Source organism: Dromaius novaehollandiae, chromosome 1, assembly GCF_036370855.1.
Source record: "Dromaius novaehollandiae isolate bDroNov1 chromosome 1, bDroNov1.hap1, whole genome shotgun sequence".
Lineage (NCBI taxonomy): Eukaryota > Metazoa > Chordata > Aves > Casuariiformes > Dromaiidae > Dromaius > Dromaius novaehollandiae.
In genome coordinates, this window is record NC_088098.1 from 201629186 (window position 1) to 201647348 (window position 18163).

General features: G+C 40.9%; 1 protein-coding gene across 3 annotated transcripts in view; it reads left to right on the forward strand.

Moving 5' to 3' along the window:
- The first annotated feature begins 5344 nt into the window (after positions 1 to 5344).
- ALKBH8 (alkB homolog 8, tRNA methyltransferase) overlaps positions 5345 to 18163 on the forward strand; it is a 48080-nt gene continuing 35261 nt past the window's right edge. The window contains exons 1-6 of one of the 3 annotated variants that reach the window (XM_026100172.2): positions 5345 to 5425; positions 10318 to 10461; positions 13209 to 13449; positions 14642 to 14773; positions 15657 to 15752; positions 17152 to 17256. In XM_026100172.2, coding sequence (XP_025955957.2) covers positions 5408 to 5425; positions 10318 to 10461; positions 13209 to 13449; positions 14642 to 14773; positions 15657 to 15752; positions 17152 to 17256 — 736 coding nt within the window. In that variant the 5' untranslated portion in view covers positions 5345 to 5407. The other 2 variants (XM_064505069.1, XM_026100174.2) reach the window with 2 other exon arrangements.

Sequence of the window (18163 nt, forward strand, 5' to 3'; positions counted from 1 at the left end):
TTTGAATTCCAATTTTCATCCACATACTTCTCCTCATTTGGTGTCCTCTTACCCAACCTTTATTGTGGTCTTAATTCTGGCTAACAATTCTAGCTCAGCATGATGTGGAAAGCTTAGGTGCACTTTCCCTTGGGTACTACAGTGGTAAGGCAGGCCTAAATCCCTTGAATACTGGTTGTCCTTCAACCTTCCCCACAATTCTGGCTTGTACCTGGAAGTTCAGGAGAATATTCCGAGAACTCTCTATAAAAGGATCAAAGATGTTCTGCTTATTTAAGCCTACAGGATGTGCTTCCGATTCTAGTGAATGAAGCACCATATTAATGGTGACCAAGGAGTGCAGATACACCCCTGAAATGTATCTGACAACAGAAGTCAAAATTGTCCCCCCTCTGCCCTGGTCTGGTAACACTTGTTTACATTTCCTTAAGGTGATCTCATTGCATAGGGGAAGTGCTGTGAAGTAGCTACTCCCTGCCCAATCCTAAACTTTTACTGATTTTTTAGGTTCTCTGAATAAGATCTGTAGCTGTCCCAATACAGAACTAAAATCTGCCTGCTCAGAACCTCAGATAAAGTCGTGTTGTTGTGTCAAAGAAACTTGCTCCACAAAAAGTGTTTACTTCCCCATAACGATGGAAGTGAACATGCCAATAATCACCAATTTGTGACACAAAACCAGTGTTGCCAAATCTTACAATGCTATCGTGAAATTTATACTATTTAATATTTTTCTTTAAGTTCCAATACCCTAAGTCTAGAGATTTCAGGAGAATTTCAGTCTTCATTAAAGGAAAGAAAAGAAGAAAAAAAACCCCTCCAAAGTCTTTTGTTTGTGGAAGAAAGCTTGAAGGTATGAAGAGAGTGTAGCCTACAGCTTAGAAATCAGAAAGCACACTGCTGTTACTTAATGTTTTTGAGTCACTTGAGAATAAATGATTTTTGTTTGCTAGTATTTAAAAATAAGGTTGTGTCCTGCCTTCATTGTAATAACTAGCACAACTTCCGTTGGTTTTACCAGGGCTTAGATTTCTCCCTGTCTCTGTTTTTAGTCTTATGCAATTGCTAAAGAATTTTTAAGTTGTTTTTCAGTTGTTTTTCTTTTTTAGAAAGAAATATGAAATCTAGCACTGAACAGTACAAATGCAGAATCAAAATGACATGCAGCACAGAGCAAGCCTTGCTATCTTCCTGAAAAATATAAGCCTTTGGCATTGCAGAGGTCTGTTATGGAGAATTTTACTATCCTAAGTGGCAGCAGTAGCATGTTTTGAATTTAGGTCAACAGATATTTCTCACAGTCCCTAACAATTACATGAATGTTCTCCTAAAACAATCCATCTGTGTCTTCTCAATTATTACGGTGCTCCTCTACAGTACTCTCCTTGGGTGGTTTTGAGCTATATTTTATACTCAGAGGTTTCTTCGTATTTCTGTAACAAATTGCTATCCTGAACCATATCCTATTTGCCATGATTCTTAAACTGCAGCTTCTTAAATCAGGAGATTTGATACAGCAAATCCTACTGTCTTCCTGTGATTTTCTGGTAATTGGGTTTGAAAGTGATGGAAATCCAGTGTGATCACATTAGGCTAAAGCATGGCTTGGATTGCTTTGGTATAAAAAGGGAGTAAGATTGTCTTTCTGCATATGGATCAGTAACCTATATTTTTCATGGGAAATACAAGTGTTGTTACCTGTTTACTTATTATCATGTGAAGTGGATGGGGAGTTAGAAGGAATAGACAATACCTTGACTGTCTCCTCAAGAATGTGGTGAAGACAGAATAGCTAATAGTACAGTGAGTATTGTAAATTGCTCCTGGAAAAAGTCAACAGCATTTTATTTCTCAGCAGTGAATATGTGGGAGCATGACATTCTGCTTTAGAACATGTTTCCTGTTTATCAATTATGAGAAAACAGAGCCAAACCCAAGACTTTTTGATAGAAAGCATATTTTTAAGAAAACGCTGAAAATTTAATTTCAAACTAAAATATTTATTGATTTTTAAAACCAAAATATTATCATTAAAAAAAGGGAAAGTTACTTAGAAAAATTGAGGCTTCTCCCAAAGCACTTTTAATCAGAGAATAAAATATAAAACATAAATAAGTTTGAATCCTCACTTTTGTGAGCTGTTTTGTTGTTTAGTCAGTAACAATGTAGTTAGGCATATGGAGCTGTATTTTGACTTGTGGTCAGTAAACACTGTGGTATCTGAAGGAGGAGTTTGTGTGCATCTAATGTAGCATGAGAAGGGACAGCACAATGCTTCAGGGCTTAAATTGTAAGGGAAATAGCAATTCTGATTTGACTACAATCAGCTTTTATTAAGAAAACCACAACCAGCTTTTAATCATTTTCTTTTTAATTGGTGAAATTTTCCTAGGTAACGATGTTGTTTATGGCAGTAAAATCTTGATATGTTTACAAAGAAGATACTGAAACGGTATTCTAATACGCCCCCCCAAATCCTTGACCAATGGTGACCAGAGACATTTCAAGAACAAATTACACAATACGCCTGCTTTCCCCCAGAAGGTAATTGCCCAAAGAAGGAAGCAGTGGTTTCACCCAAGTGATGGTTAAGGAACACCAGGATCAGGCAGCTGCCAGAATCTGTCCTTTATGCTCTGAAATGTAACATTCCACTAAGCCTGTGCTCTATTTCTTACCTACCAACGATGCATCCCAGGGAAATAAAATACACACAACCAGGGTTTGAATTGGAACACAGGCACTTAGAACACTAAAACAGAAACAACCTTTGGGCAGGTGTTTTCCACTTGTCAAAACAAGTTGGTAACGAATTACAAACTGATTTCATTACAATCAGCTTTTTGGTAGCTTTCAGCTTTCATAAATTCCCAGGCTGAGGGCCTCAGAGAACACTAATAAACAGAAGAGCTGTTGACATTATGTCTGGTTATTCTTCCCCATTTCATTCTGGCTTACAAAAAGCCCAGATGATAATAATTGGTGTTTTTTTGATCAGCAAACTCCCTGCTATACCATCATTAGGTAGGTAGTTAATATTCAAACTTTACATATGGGAAAATGTAAGCAAAGGTCTGTGCTATCATAATATCTTCTGAGGGCACAGGTGGCCTGTTTGGCTCAAGGATGCAGAGTGATGTACTGCCACTGACTGGTGGAAGGAAGGTGATGACTGTCTAGCCAAATACTATCTTCATAGGCTGACAGTTGTGCCCCTCCAGCCTCACATGCTTGGTGTGCTTGTACCTCATGCATGCTGGATAGCTGTGTCAGGCTTAGGTCACAGTGTATGTTCCAAGGGAGATAGATTTTTTTTTTTCCCCCAAGTAAGCACGGCCCTACCTAGCTGCATGGGTACACTTCGAGAGAGTGGATCTGGGACAAAGTCATGGAACTGGCTTCTGACTATGGATTTACAAGGCTCATTAGTTGCCTTGCATACCTTGCACCTGGGAATCCCATATCTAATTGATCTTGAAAAAGGTTAAATACCCACAGGAGTTTGAGAGAAAGATAAAAATGAGGCTAGTATTTAAATTGAGAAGGAAAAAACCCACAGTTTTTAAAGAATAAGCTGAGCAGTAGACTATTAACCTACCAAAGGCAGAAAAAGTAGGTAATGTTAAATTTTAGTACTTTAGAGGAAGAAGGGAGAAAGGGTGGTATTGATTCAGGAGTGCACTATAAAGCTAGGCTAGTCTATGATGATAAAAAAAAAAATTAAGGGGAATAGAAGACTTGTATCTGATTCAGGACATCAGTTTCTTATACAGGAGCCAATGAGCTGTGAATGCACTTCCTTCCTTTCAGTGAGAAGCAGGTTGCTCAACAGCATGTGTTTACTCAGAAGCCTTTGTGCGGTGGCTAATGAACAGATGAGTGGCCTGTAGAAATGTTGCTGTAGATCCATGGGGTCACTCTGCTTGGCCTACTGCTGCCTTTGCTGTACTGATGTGTTTTTGTCTTCCTTTGTCCCTAGTGCTAGGCATCCCAAATATATGGTCAGTGCTGGCTGTGATGGTGGCCTTTGTGGGTATGGACAACGCTATAGCTCTGGATGCTAGCTCTGTGCTAGGCTGTGTGTATGTTCATCTGACATGTTTTGCTCCATACCCTTATGACACATCCCTTCTTTTTCTCCTTCCATGTAATGACACCAGCTGTATGTCCTCTAGCCATGTGCTTCCATACTGCAGCTCTGACTTTGTATCCCTACAAACTAAATCCCATCTATTCATTTCACCTTGCTCCTTTCCCTTCCTACTAAATGGAACTGTATGTAAGAGCCTGTGGGGTATGCTCAGCCCTTGCCAGGTAAACACTTCTGCCCAGGCAGCAGCAAAGCTGTCTTTAACCCACAGTGTGGATGGATATGGTTCATGTAACATGTTTTGGGATCCCTAGCTCGAGGCAAGGTATGTTGGAGTAGACCCTGTCCTAATCTGTGTGTGTGATCCCTCTGTATATCCCTTTGCTGGGATGCTAGTTCACTAGCTAAGGAACTGAGCCCAGCATGGCATAGGGTGACTTTGCCCCGCTGGGGATGGGGGTTCAAATGTTTTTTTGCTGCTGCTGCAAGGTCAGTAGCAGAATTTATTGATTGGGAGGAGGAAGGTAAAGAGCAGGTTTTACTGGGAGAGAAAAGGAGGCAGTGAAGGGAAGGACTGCCAACAAGTACAGGTTGGACAATTTTGATTCTTAGAGTGAACAGAAATAAGGAAGTAGAGCAGTTTAAAAAAAGTTACATTAAAAACAGAGGTGAAGTGCTAAGTAAGATGAAAGACAGAAGGGGGTGGAGGAGCAGGAGAGGATCAGAGCCTGACAGTTGAGGAATGGCAGAAAGACAGCGAAGAAAAAGGGGAAAGGGAGAAAGGAAGCGAGGTGCCCGAGGGAAAGGCAGCTCGGGCGCCGGGAAGGTCCGGGGAGGGGAGGCCCGGGCACCGCCGTCGGCCTGGGTGGCGCGGGGGGGGATTCAGGTCGCTGTGTTTCCCGTGGGCCCTTTGTGCTCCGGTGGGGAAAAACAACTGTGCACCCAAGGCAGAAGACTGAGTACAGAGGGCTATTTTTACCCCCTTTACCCTCGTTTCCCTAACTCCCTGCCCCACCACCACTCTTAAACGGGCTGCGAGCCCCGTTTCCAACGCGGACAGGCTGCACTTGAGGGCCTATTTGGCTACCGCCTTTGAGGCCTCCCCCACCCCCACCCGCAAGCACTACCGCACACGAGAGGAAGCCCTACCTTCGGTCCCAGCCACACCTAATCCTCCCTAGCGCTGAGAAAAACCTCCCAGTGAGCCCGGACCGTTACCTAGGAGTGGGGCTTTTTCCCTCCCCCTTGGGCGCGGGGCGGGCGGCAGGCGGGGCGCCGCCATGACGGAGCGGCGCCGCCGGGCCCGCCTTCCCCAACATGGTCGCCTGCAGCCAGGTAACGCGCAGCGGCCGCTATGGCGGCTCCCCGCCCTCCCCCCGGCCTGGTGCCGGTGCCGGTGCCGGTGCCGGTGCCGGTGTGAGACGCGTTTCTCTTCTTCTCTCGGCTCGCCCCGGCGGCGGCGCGGGCCGCTGCCGTGCCCGGCAGGGGCAGGGTGTGTTTAACGGGGGCGGAGGCCGAGCCAGGCCCTGCACATGCTGCACGCAGCTCTCGCACCCCCCGCTCCCCCCCGTGTATAAGGGCCGAACGGTATGCGCAGGTGCTGAGATAGATATATTTTTTAAACACGGGCTCAAACCCCATGAACTTAAGGGATATCAGTGGGAGGTTCCGGTATCGCTGTCAAAAATGCTACGAGAACAGCCGCAGAGCTACACCGGCACTTTCGGGCGTGTTTGCACCATGCTGCAGCTCCTGACTGCCGCCTCGGGGCCTCCGCGTTCCGCGTCCTCTCCGGGTTTTGCTGGGTTTGTGTCTGTGGAGTTGCTGTATGCGTTTACGTGTCTGAAAAAACCCTGAACAACCCCAAACTCGGTAGTAAGCTGCGAAACTTCATAGCCGCGCGTAGCGCCCCCTCTGCTGGTGGCTCCCGTCGGCTCCGCTCGGCCGGAGGAGGCGCTTCTCGAGCGCAGCGGGCCCGGCCGCCGCCCCCGCCCCGCCCCGCCCCGCTTGGAGCTTTCCGTCTTGGCTGGGCCTGGTTGCAGCTCTCGGTTACTCCGTGTGATAATCTCAGAACAACCGTGCGGCCCGCTGTAACGGGAGCCGAGGCTGTTGGAGCGGGCGGCGGGTTGTGAGGAGCTGCTCCCTGGTGCTCGTGGAAGCAGGTGGCAGCAGTAGCGAAGGCTCTGCTGCTGGGCGCTTGTTTTGGAGTCGTGTTGACCTTTGGGAAGTGGATGCGAAGTGCTGCCAAATAAAGTTTTCTGCTTACGTATAACTGTGATTCCTTAACTTTGAAGCCGAGGGAGACGCTGAGATCAAGGAGAGGTTCTGCTGTCCCAGCGAAGGCATCTGGTGGTATTTGGGATGCTTTCAGGGGTCGGAGACATCTGCGTGAGGCTGGCAGGTCTGACACCGCCCAGGGAAGGTCTGCAGCCTCTGGAGCAGCAGTTAAAAGACCAGGCAGTGTAGGGTAGGGCTTTTCTGCTGACTTTAAATACCTTGGTTTAGGCAGCCGAGTCGCACCTCATCTCTCCCTTATTTTATTGGTTAGTTCAGAGGTAACGAAAGGGTGGAAAGTAGTGTTTCCACTTTGGTTTCTGTGCTGGCTTGCCAAGTACTGGGCCACTACTGCCTCACTTTTGCTTAGAAAATGTGGGAGTGTGGGGGGCTTGCTGTCTGAGGCCTGTTTAACCCCGCGCTGCTTTTCTCTAAGATCAGATGCATTCGCCCAGTATGCTGAGCTGTACATGCTGTGTAAAAGACCTTTCACTTGGACATCCTTTTCTTGTGGCTGGGCCTGCTCTGAAGAGGCTGACTGGCAGCAGTCTGACTGGTATAGGTGATGTGTATGGCCTCCACACTTCTCTTTCTGAAACAGATTTGCATGGTTCCAAAGAGTGAACTCATCCGATGCACTACTGTATATTTTTACTCTCTGCACCTGCACCTCACCAAAGTCAAAGATGTATCTCTCTCTCACACTTCCCTGTGAAGCGATTTGAGACTGCTTATTCCCTCAAGGAGAAGCTAAGATCTGCATGGGCAAGACATGGCAGTCTCTGTAAAGCTGTAGGCCTATGTTCACCAAAGACATCTGGGCAGACCAAGCCTTTAGGAACAAATCTGTTACTTGGACAGCTTGTGCACGTATGAGCTTGCTGAACAAGCTTGCAAATTGGAAGAACCCTTCTGGCGTGGGTTAGCCTATTAGATGTACTTAGAGAAGCCTTGCTGTAAACATATGCCTCTTTTCATGAGCGCCTTTTTTTTCCAGATACCTTTACTTGCATTTATCTTTTGTTTTCCTTTTCTTGGCAAAGACCAAAAATGCACGTTTTTCCCATGAGATGCTGTGATGCTGCCTGCCAGTTACCAGTACCTCCAGCAATAAATTGTATAGTTTGAAGTCTCCCTCAAAACAAACAAACAAAACCAGCAACCTCCCCTCCACACAGCCTGCACATCTGATTTCTCAAAATATTCTTTTAGCTGTTTATGAGCAAGATGAACTAGCATTTAAGTTTATATTTTCCTCTGTGCTCTTTCTTTCCCAAGTAAAATATAAATTCACTGTGCTTTCTGTCTAAGCCAGTTGGAGATTTCTCTGTTGTTTTTTGGCTAATGAGTGTTAAGGAGAGTGGTGGTGTGTGTGTGTTTAACCCTGGTTGAAGATTAAATGAATCTTCAATAGGAAAAGTATTTTGAATGTGTTGCCTTTGGAGACAAATGTGGTTTTGTCAAAGAATGAACTGTGGACTGCTGAAATGTTTACAATCAAGAAGGGAAAATGATTAGTTAAGAAAGTACCACAAGATTCAGGAAAGGAAGGGAGAAAATAAGAATGGAAAATAGGCAAAAGCCCTTAGTGAGCTCTATCTTCGAACAGTCTCTGGAGGGAGATAGGAGACAATTGCTAATAAATGCATAATGAATAATAATCTCTTACAGGAAGGAGGATGTGCTGGATAACCCCATTGAGCTTTTCTGCCTCTATCCTTTATGTTTCTGAAGTCATATAAATGAATTATTTCGGTAGAAACCTTTCCTTTTTCTGAAACTGTGCCCTGTTAGAGATTTGTCATTAGTGAGATTTACTTTTTATACACTATGTTACACTGCATGTCAGTGTGGTTATGCTCAAATTAACGTTGAAAAAGCGACTGTAGGAACTGGCAACAGTCTAGTGCTGGTAGGGTGGATCTTGGTGCCAAGTAGTTTATTTTGTTTATTTAGTAAATGTAAGTTTCATGTAGTCAGGATCTGTGCAAAAATTGAGTAATGTGTGGCCAGGAGGTCAGGGTTCAAGCTGTTATGGCCATTCATGCAATGTCTCAAACCTGATAGCGGACATCTGAAACAATTTCAGGATAGAATCGTTGGAGCTCACCTGCTGATGGCTTGCCAGGTTTGCCAGAAAACATTGTTACTCTGTGTTGTCAATTCATTTTCTTTGACAAGTGTTTTAATTCAAGACTGCTATAAAGTGGAGTTTGTGAGTAGAAAAGCAAGGATAAGAGAAAGAAACAAGAGATGTTAAAGAGGGGCAAAAGACTGGGTTTTCTTCAGGAGCATTTATTCTGCTCCTTTTTGGAGGATTTGAATCTTACTTCTGCTGCGTACTGTTTTCATTCTGGTTCCCCTTAAAGATTTTCAGCACTATAGATAATGGTTGTGCATTTTGACAATGGTAAGCCTGCAGCAGCTGCAAGGAGTATATAATTACAGCTCATATTCAACTCTTTAATTTGTTTATTATTTTACTAACATATTTTCTTTTTTTAATCAAGTATTTACTAAGGCATTCAGCGCAAAGTTGCATCAATTAGTAGAATTAATCATTTCTTTGACCTTTACCATTTTCCTGTGATACATTGTCCTATTATAGTGGTTGTGTCTGCAGTTTAGGTATTGGGGACCAATCTTGCAAGCTGGAAGATTGCAAACAGATGACAGGTGGAGCAGTTGGTTTATTTAAATAAAAAAAAGCTATGCCAATCACCAGTATATTTACTTAACATTTTCCAGGATTGTTATGGGATCTGTGTAGTAAAAGAATGGGAAAAGACAGACAGCTGTGGTTTGTTTGTCCAGCTCTGTTTTGAGGATTTTTGGGAAAGAAGTAGAAGAGAGGAGACCCTGAAAATATGGGGAAGGGATTATGCTATCTAGAGAGAGAAGAGAAAGGAAGGCACAGTCTGACCACGTCAATGTCTGGAAACTTTGTCATAGTCTTAAGTAAGGTCTGAACTGTTTTCTTGGGTTTGAAAGAAATGGGAAGAGGGAAGGGAAAAGAAAGTAGGCTCAGAGGGGCATGGGAAGGGTGCTGCGTGATCTCGGTATAGTAGTAGACCAGGAGGGGTAAAAGACGCAACAAAACCTGGAGGAGGCCAGTGAGTGGGTTACCTACCAGTGAGTTACTGGAGGGTAAATGGTGTGCTGCTGTTAAATTCAACAGTCAACAGATGTACACAGTTGTTTTGTTCTTTCCCATAACAGGAATGTGATTTTCTTGAGGTTTGGGAGATGTGCTGATGAGGTGTGGAGCATCCTGATCACTCATTCTTGAGCTTCTGGGTGTCAGACACGTTTTTCTACTCTCAAAAAATGCCCCAATTTTTGCCATATGTCATATTCATTTGAAAGTGGCAAGTCTGAAGTAGGAGGCCAAATGGGAACAGTTCATCTCTAACTCAAGTATTAGGTAAAGCATTGAATAAGTTAGAAGCTGAGATGATGCAAGTGTCATGGCAGTTCCACACAGGTTTTTTCCCTTGTTCTGCTCTGGAAAGACTGTGTAAGGAGGAGAAGGAAATCAACCGAAATTACTTAGTGAAAACAGGAGGGGCAGACAGGGTAAAAACTACAGATGGATGTATGTAGTGCTGTTGTGAATAGAAGAGTAAAGTGGAGATGAGAAAAATGTGGAAAATAAAATCTAGCAGCTTTATCAAGTCTTGGGGAGGAAGCCTCTTAACGAAAGAAAGTTTAATAACAAAGCTTCTAAGGTGGGGAGAACTGTGATATTGACTGAGGAGGACAGTAATGTGCAGATTCAGTTTTGTCAGCCCCAAATAGCTCATAAAATCTGGAATTATCAAAAGTCCAATTACTACCCTAAAGATGACTTATAGGACAGGAAGGCTATAGCAGAGCAGTCTGCTAGAGCAGACTGAGTTATTTCGTTTTTTCAAACGGGAAACTTACTGTGTATTATTATTTCTGCTTCTCAGATCGCCAACGTGGAAACTGACAAAACCAGTCAAGACCATTTCAAAGTTCGTAAAATGAAGAAGAAGGTATTGAGGAAGCAGGCCAGAGCTCAGCACACATTGATGAGACATGAGGGCATTGAGTGCGTCTCCCATGCCACACAGGTGATTTGCAGCTCTAATTTTTAAGAGAGTGTGAAGATGCTGCTTGTCTGTGTCCTAACCTCTCTTATGTTTTTCTGAAGCGCAGTTCTTCTCTAGAAAGCCCTTCTTGAGACTGAGGATTGGCTGTACCCCTTTGATTCCAACCAGAATCATATTTCAGCTGTTAATGCCTGTGGAGAGACTTTGCTGGTCTTTGGATGAGGTTTTTTAGTCTGAAACAATAGTTTGGGTTGGGGAGGTTGATGAAGCATGGAAAATGTTACCCTGCTGAAGTAGATAGATTCTTCTTCTCTTTCTTCCTATGATTTCTTTTTGTCTTCTCTGGCTTTTAGCTTTGTATCTTTTTCCGGTATAATTTTTCATCAAATATAATCTGTCTCATCTACACACCCTGTTAAAAACATGTCTGTCTTAGAATCTTTCCTACATTGTTTTCCTCACATAAATTGATTCAGGCTGTGATTCTGTGGGAGTTGAACTGATTGACTGACTTGCAGCTGTTGAAAAGGGGAGAACATTCTCTTCCCTTGCATAAAAGGGGCAAGAGAGGGCAATTCTTCGTCTTCATTATGATACTCAGTGAAATTTTCTATAATCCACTTTATTCCCTAACCTAACAGAAAACTACCCAGTTTTTTGATCTGATGGTTTTCTGTCATAGTAGAGAGTTACAGCAGATCAGAGAGGCACCTGGTGAATACTGACTGGTGCTAGCAAAAGGTAAGTGGCAGGAACTTGCAGCCAGGAGCAAAGGAAGGGAGGGAGGATATTAGAGAGTTTCACTTCTTTGTGTCAGCTGTGGGGAGATGCTAAGTTGGCTTGAAACGTATTCTAGTACTGTATCATTTATTCTGTTTATCTTGATCTTGCAAATTCTTCCCATTCAAATACAGAAACGTATTAAGTCTTTATACTCTTTCCTAAGAAAATTGGGCTTTGTCTTCACTGAGATTTCATACCATGTGAGCATATGCTAAAATGACCCAGCAATCTTGTATATGTTGTAAGCTCTTTGGAGGTAGTTGCTGTTGGTTTTTTTCCCCCTCTCTAGTATTCCTTGCAGATGGATCTGTGATCCAAGTTTTGTTTCCCTTGACACTGCTCCAGGTGCCAAATTATCCATCTAATCTACCCAAATGAATAATTTTTGGGTCCAACAAGCTCCTCATGGATGATAGACTCTAGAAAATCCTTATAGGCTTAGTGCAGGGAATCTGGTTGTAATGACATTGCTCAGTCACAAGAGCGTGATCAATTGTTGCATGTGCTGCTGTTTTATAGTCAATGTCTGTGTAGATGAAGCGTCTATAGTCAGTGAAAGCACTTGTTTGAGTCTCCTTATTTCCCCTACACGATGGGCCTCCCCACTAGTAACGTTCTGGAATTTGTATTAATAACAATACTCACTAATGTGGTTATCTTTGAATAATTTGATCAGTAATGGACAGCCTGATGCTGTGCTAAAAAGTGTTAATAGAGCCACAACAACAGACAATCTCAGCAGTAACTCAGATATGCTCACTGTTTAAAAAAGAATTACTGTCATCTTTTTCTTTATTAAATCCTTCTCTTCAATTTTAAACCTAATTTTCTGTCTTTTAGAGAAGTGAAATGCTATCATTTGAAACAATTGAACACTTCAGCAGCTGCTTTCAGAAAAGGTCACAGAACATTTATAGACTTTAAGGAAAAGATTGTCTGAAAGTTTTCTAGAAAGGTGTTACGTGGAGGCAATCTGAGTAAATTGTTGCTAGCTGTATAGAGTCACCAAAGCTCAATCCAAACTTCAAGACTGCATCCTCATTTGCCTTTAAAATGGGACTTAAACTTCTCTATGCTCCATGGTTAGACTAAACATCTAGTTATAACACATAGCTATTCACATGTCAAAAGAACTTTCTATCCTTTTTTAAAAAAAGGACTGTGGTTTTTGCAGAAGATATTTCTTAAATTCTAGTCCTTTAAAAAATCTATTTTTTGTGTTTCTTCTAGTATTTAGTGAACCAGCAATGATCCTTACAAACTGTCACTGAAAATTATGGTCATAACTCACTATGAAAGCCTAAAATGAAGCAATTACGCCTTGTACTCAAAGTAATCTGTGTTAGCTAAGGATGGGACACAGATCCCTCTTGTATATAAAACAAGAGGGAGAATTTTCAGAGAAGAGTGCTAAAGCAGAACTAGATGCTCTGTTTATAGAGGCTGCTTCCAGATATATGAGGGACATGGAGTGGGACTGAGAATACCAATCTCTGTGCTTGGAAAGACTCCTTGGCAAAGAAGAGAAATCCTTTCTTAACAACAACAACAAAAGAATCACAGTCTTGGAAAGTTTTTCTGTTTGTTTTTGTTAGTAGTAACAGGTGTCCAGAAAAGTTCCTTTTTAGAGGACTCCAAAACGATGTCTGACAGTGTCACTTTTTCTCTGTGGTACACCTGAGGACACACACATGCCAGTTCCAAGTTTGAGTGGTCTTGCAACTACATGCAAGAAGGCTATAGCTCTGCTAGAGGTAGAAAGCCTTTATGCCGGAATGTGTGCTCGACAAATATAGATTGCCCATGCTTTAGCCTCGGATACCAGGCTAATTGAAATATAAATATTTTGCATGGAATACATAGAAGAATGTTCATGGGCTTGCTCCATTTTTCTTTATAGAGCTGCTATATTGTTAGAGTGTTTATTTCAGGTCAGTCAACAGTAATCATTAATTCTCCTTTTTCTTTTATTTCTGTTTAATTAGAGCTTGGTTGTTGCCAATGCTGGTCTAGGTAATGGGATGAGTAGACACCAACTGTTTAGGATAGTAGAAGAATATGGATTGGTGGAAACAGTCTTAATGCCACCGAATAAACCATATTCATTTGTGAAGTATGGGACAACAGAAGAAGCCAAGAAAGCCTTTGATGCCCTCAATGGAAAAGAAGTTACACTGGAGGACTTTGGCCAAAATATTGTTTTATATATTAATTTTGTGGAAAAAGGTATTGTTGTTCTGCTTGCCTGTAAAAATTACTGAATACTGCTTCCCTTTGCTTTTGATTCTTGGAGTGTAAACATAGCTAAAAACCCCACTGATCTTTGTAAGTAGATACAGAAAGTTAAAGCCAGAATCTAAAACACCTCACAAAAAAAAAAAAAAATTATTTCCTCCTTGTATTTGATGATAGGATGCTCTAATCTGGACTCCCTTAGACTTGGAGGCACAAGGAGAGAGGTGGTCACTTAGGTAGTTTCCAGACCATTCAATGCTGCATATGAATGTTTCATGATTAAGGAGCTAAATTGGAATCTAGGAGATCTCAGAATAGTTCATTGGACTGCTTCTGTGACCCTGGTCTTCTGATCTCTTTCTCATCCCCAGAGAAGGAAAATATGTACAATGAGATTTCTGCTTTTTTTGCTCTCTTCAACCTCTCTTTTGTGACTGACTGTAAACTATTTAACCCTCTTCCTATGTACCTTTTCCTGTGAGTTTTTATAGTGTCTATAGTGAAAAGGGTTGGTGTGTACATTCTGTTGGTGAACAGATATTTTTAATTAAAAAAAGAAAGTTAGGACAGCTAGCTGAAGGCCCCTATGTCACCAGCATTTTCTGTTCAGAGAAGTGTAGCATTATGGTCCTCCATATTTGATCACAAGTTGCTTCTCTGTGCATCAAAAACAAGAAGTAATAGAAAATAACAAAGCACTTTTTTCCCTGTTAGTGGTAGTTGGAACATTAGAATTTCAGTGGTACTCTTTGCTTGACAGCTACAAGCAGAGGTGAATTGCCAAAGCTAAAGTGTAAATTTTATCTGGAAGTTAAATAAAAGTTAAACTGAAATGCTGGTATAATCTCTCCTGAAATTATTGGAAATTTTTTAATCATTAATTTGACAGAAAAGCAGACAGTTTTGCATTTGGAAAGCATGGATCTTACTGGACTTATGCAGTAAAATTTAGAAAGTGTTTTGCGTAATGCAGAATTTGGGCTTTATCCTGTTTCATCATGTCAAAAGGGGATCATTTATTCACCAAATCAGCAACCAATCAAGGCTCTGTTGCATCATTAAAGTAAATATTCTTACAACTATACTGCATTTCTGTAAATATTCCTATAGCTATAACCTATAGGGAATGCATGGTTTATTTTCCCTCAACAGTGACAATATTTTCTTTTTCCATACACCCTAGTTTTTTGGAAGAATGCTGTACCTACAAGCTTGCCTCCAGGCCTAACAGTCGTTGAAAAGGTTATTTCTCCTGAGGAAGAAAGGATGATGTTGGAAAGTATTGACTGGATAGAAGATGAAGATACTCAAAATGGTGAGCAAAACTGTACAAATCCAGACCTTTAAAAATATTTTCATGCTGATATTTTCTGCATTTTCAGTTTACAAGAAGTCTGCATGTTGGAAAATGTGTTGTTTGAAGTTATTGTGTATTTGTTCTTCTTGTTTTAGAAGTTGGGTGTTATATCATAAATGATTAACTACCAGGGGCAAGTGATCTAAAGTGATATCCTGGAATGGGTTTACTTGAATAAGATTCCTCCATCCGCAGACAACTCAAGTCTTTTATAGACAGTTCAGTCCAGCCACAAGACTTTGTTCTGTGGGTTGTAAGGTTGTAATCTGATGTCCTACTTAGGAGCTGTCTTCTGTTGAACCAAAAAGAAGGCAGTGAAATACTCTTTCCAAATGCTTTTGTGCTTTCACTTGAGCCCTGTGGAGTTAAATTGAGTAATAAAATGAGTTGTTCTTGGAATTAACTCCAAAGTTCTTATATAAATTTTTTCCTTGGAACAATGCAAAAGGTTATATTGACCTTAGTTAACATGTAACTTAGTGAAAGTGAAGGATCCTGCTGTATACTCAAGATAACAATCAAGTGCTAGTCCAGAGGTCAGGGCAAGAATAAAGATGCATTAAACACAGGTCAGTAAAATTGATACTTCTCTACTTCTTGTATGTACAAAAGCAGAGGCAGTTTGACTTTGAACTATAGTGGATGCTATGGCTTGATGCCTTGTTACCTTTTGTACTTGCAGAGGAAGTGTGTGCCATCAAGAGCAAGGGTCACATGTTGTTTTAGTGATTGATTAAAGAATGTTTAGGTTTAACAGAGGTGAAATGGAATAGGGAAGCAGCAAATTGCCTGAACTATGTTATGTAGTCTAATCTTATTTTAAACTTGTGTGCTTTCACAGCCCAGAAGACTTTAAAACATAGACGAGTAAAACATTTTGGATATGAGTTTTGCTATGATAGCAACAATGTTGATAAAGATAAACCTTTGTCTGGAGGTGAGAACTTTCCTATTAAATAATACTTATTTTACACCAATATTTAAACCATTATATAAAGCTTTTAGCCTCAGGTAATGTATGGATGTGAGATTCTAATTAAAGGAGAGCCTTTGCTGGATCACTATACTAAACGGTGCTCCAGAATGGGATCCATTTGTAATTAGCGTGTGTGCTTGAAGCTTGTTTTTAATCACTTGCCAGGGGTTGCTATCCTTTTTTGAAGTGTAGTCAAATATGGCTTTTGGGATTGTAATTGTCATTCTTTTTTAGTTTTGTTTCATAAAGCAATTACATGTTATGAATTACATATTAATTTGTGTGGGGGGGTTGTGACGTATTTGTTTGTGTATATTTATCTTGATTAGCTTGAAGCTTGCTGGATGCACACCATTTAAAAAAAAAAAAAAAAAAAAACTTCCTTTGGACTGAAAGCAGTCTTGAAAAGGTTTGAATAACTCATTTGGAGTTGAGAGCTCTGAGTCAGAGGAATGCAAGTGAGTCATCTTATAGTCTTAGATATAAAAATAGTAAAATGGGGGATTAAAATCCAATAAAACTTAAATATAAGTGTTTAAGGTGATGCATATGTATAGTGGCGGATGTAGCTTCCAACAAATGGGTTCTGGTTGCACTGGAGTTCTAACAGTGAAACTGTGTATAATCATAAGAGCATTGATATTTGAGCTGTTTTCTGGTCTCACAGATGGAGTATTTTGTGTGTGAGGGGAACATAACTAGGGGAAACACTTCACTGGGGGAAAACAATGAAAAAAATCAATAGATTCATGAAGAGGTCAGTATTAACATGTTTATGGGTGATACATTTGACAGAATTTTACAGTTAAGTCATCAAGTATAATAGCAAACTAAAGATTCAGTGCAGGACTGTAACTTTCATTCCTGATTTAAAAACAGCAAATTTAACCTCGGCTGATTTATTTGAAAATATTTGATCCAGTTCAGTAACAGATTTTTAGAGGGTAAATTTTTTAGAGAGGTCTCAACACAACCTCTGACTTTCTGTGTAATAATTTTTCTTGACTGCAACTTCCATATTACTGTTGGTGGAAACTTTGCATCTGATTTGATAAGCTTTTATTATTATGCAAAGATAATGCAGTTTGCATTTGCAAACAGTGGGTCTAGTCTGCTCGTGAATGTGGAGGGCTTGGATGAATAGCCTTTTTAATTGTAAGATGTTATAAATACATCCAACTTGCAGATCAGGCACACAGTTTTGATATATGTGTTATAGCAAATGCAGAGTGGTCTTTATTAAAGATGGCTTATGAGATACTTATGAGGCTGTTTCAATGTATTTTGTCCAAATATTATATTTATTCTAAATAAAAAGTGTCAGAAGCTGTCTTGCTTACAGTTTTGTTTCTAAAACTAGGTCTCCCTGAAATTTGCAACCTATTCTTGGAGAAGTGCTTGAGGCAGGGATATATCAAGCATAAACCTGATCAATTGACTGTAAATCAGTATGAACCTGGACAAGGTAAGTGTATTTGTCCTTTAAAAAGTCTGAGCTTCTCACTTCAACTGAAATTCAGAAGCCAATAGCATCTAAATGGGTCCTGGTGCAGGGACAGGATTTAAACACTTGCTTAATATATTACTTTTGTAACCAGGGATGCTTTGGTGAATTGAAACTAATGTCTTCGTACTGTCTTCTGAACTTGGGAACCTGTACGGTTTTGATACCATTGTTATGGAAATTGATGGAGTTCAAGAGTCCTGAGCCATAGCGAAGAACCTAAATATAAAAAGATGCAGAAATAAATAACCATGTTTGGTTTTGCACCTAAGTGCATTTCTCAGTTACTTTTCTACACTCTCCTGCTCCCTGTGCTGTACATACAGTCTCCAAGAAACAGCTCTTGCTGTTAGTATCTATTATATATTGTTAGTGTTTGTGATATATGGGCTCTTAAGTGTGATGCAAGTAGTGTTCCCTTATCTGAGGGATAAGAAGTTTTTCCAGCAATCTTTTCGAAACTGAAGACATCTGAAGAGAAATTTGCTTCTAACCACACCTAAGGTCAGTCATCAAGGCTAAGTATCTGGCTTCCCTTCTGTAGGGAGTATCTAGTTTGTCCTTAGGAAGAAAGGACAACAACTTTCCTTTCAGAATTAATGCCTGACAGTTAATGCAGGGTCTGCCAAACAGGGGTCTGAAAACTTGATCCCATTTGTTTGTCTGACAGTCTGTTAAACTGACACAGTCATGTACCACTGGCTGGAACAGCTGAGGAGATTAGTTAGAGCTGTAGATTTCTATCAGGGGTAGAAGGAGTACTTAAAAAGAGAAGAAAAAAAAACAAAAAACAAAAAAAAGCAAAATACCCTTTCTTGAGTGCAAATTGCTAGGACGTGAATGAGCATAGAGTACAGTCAGATTAATA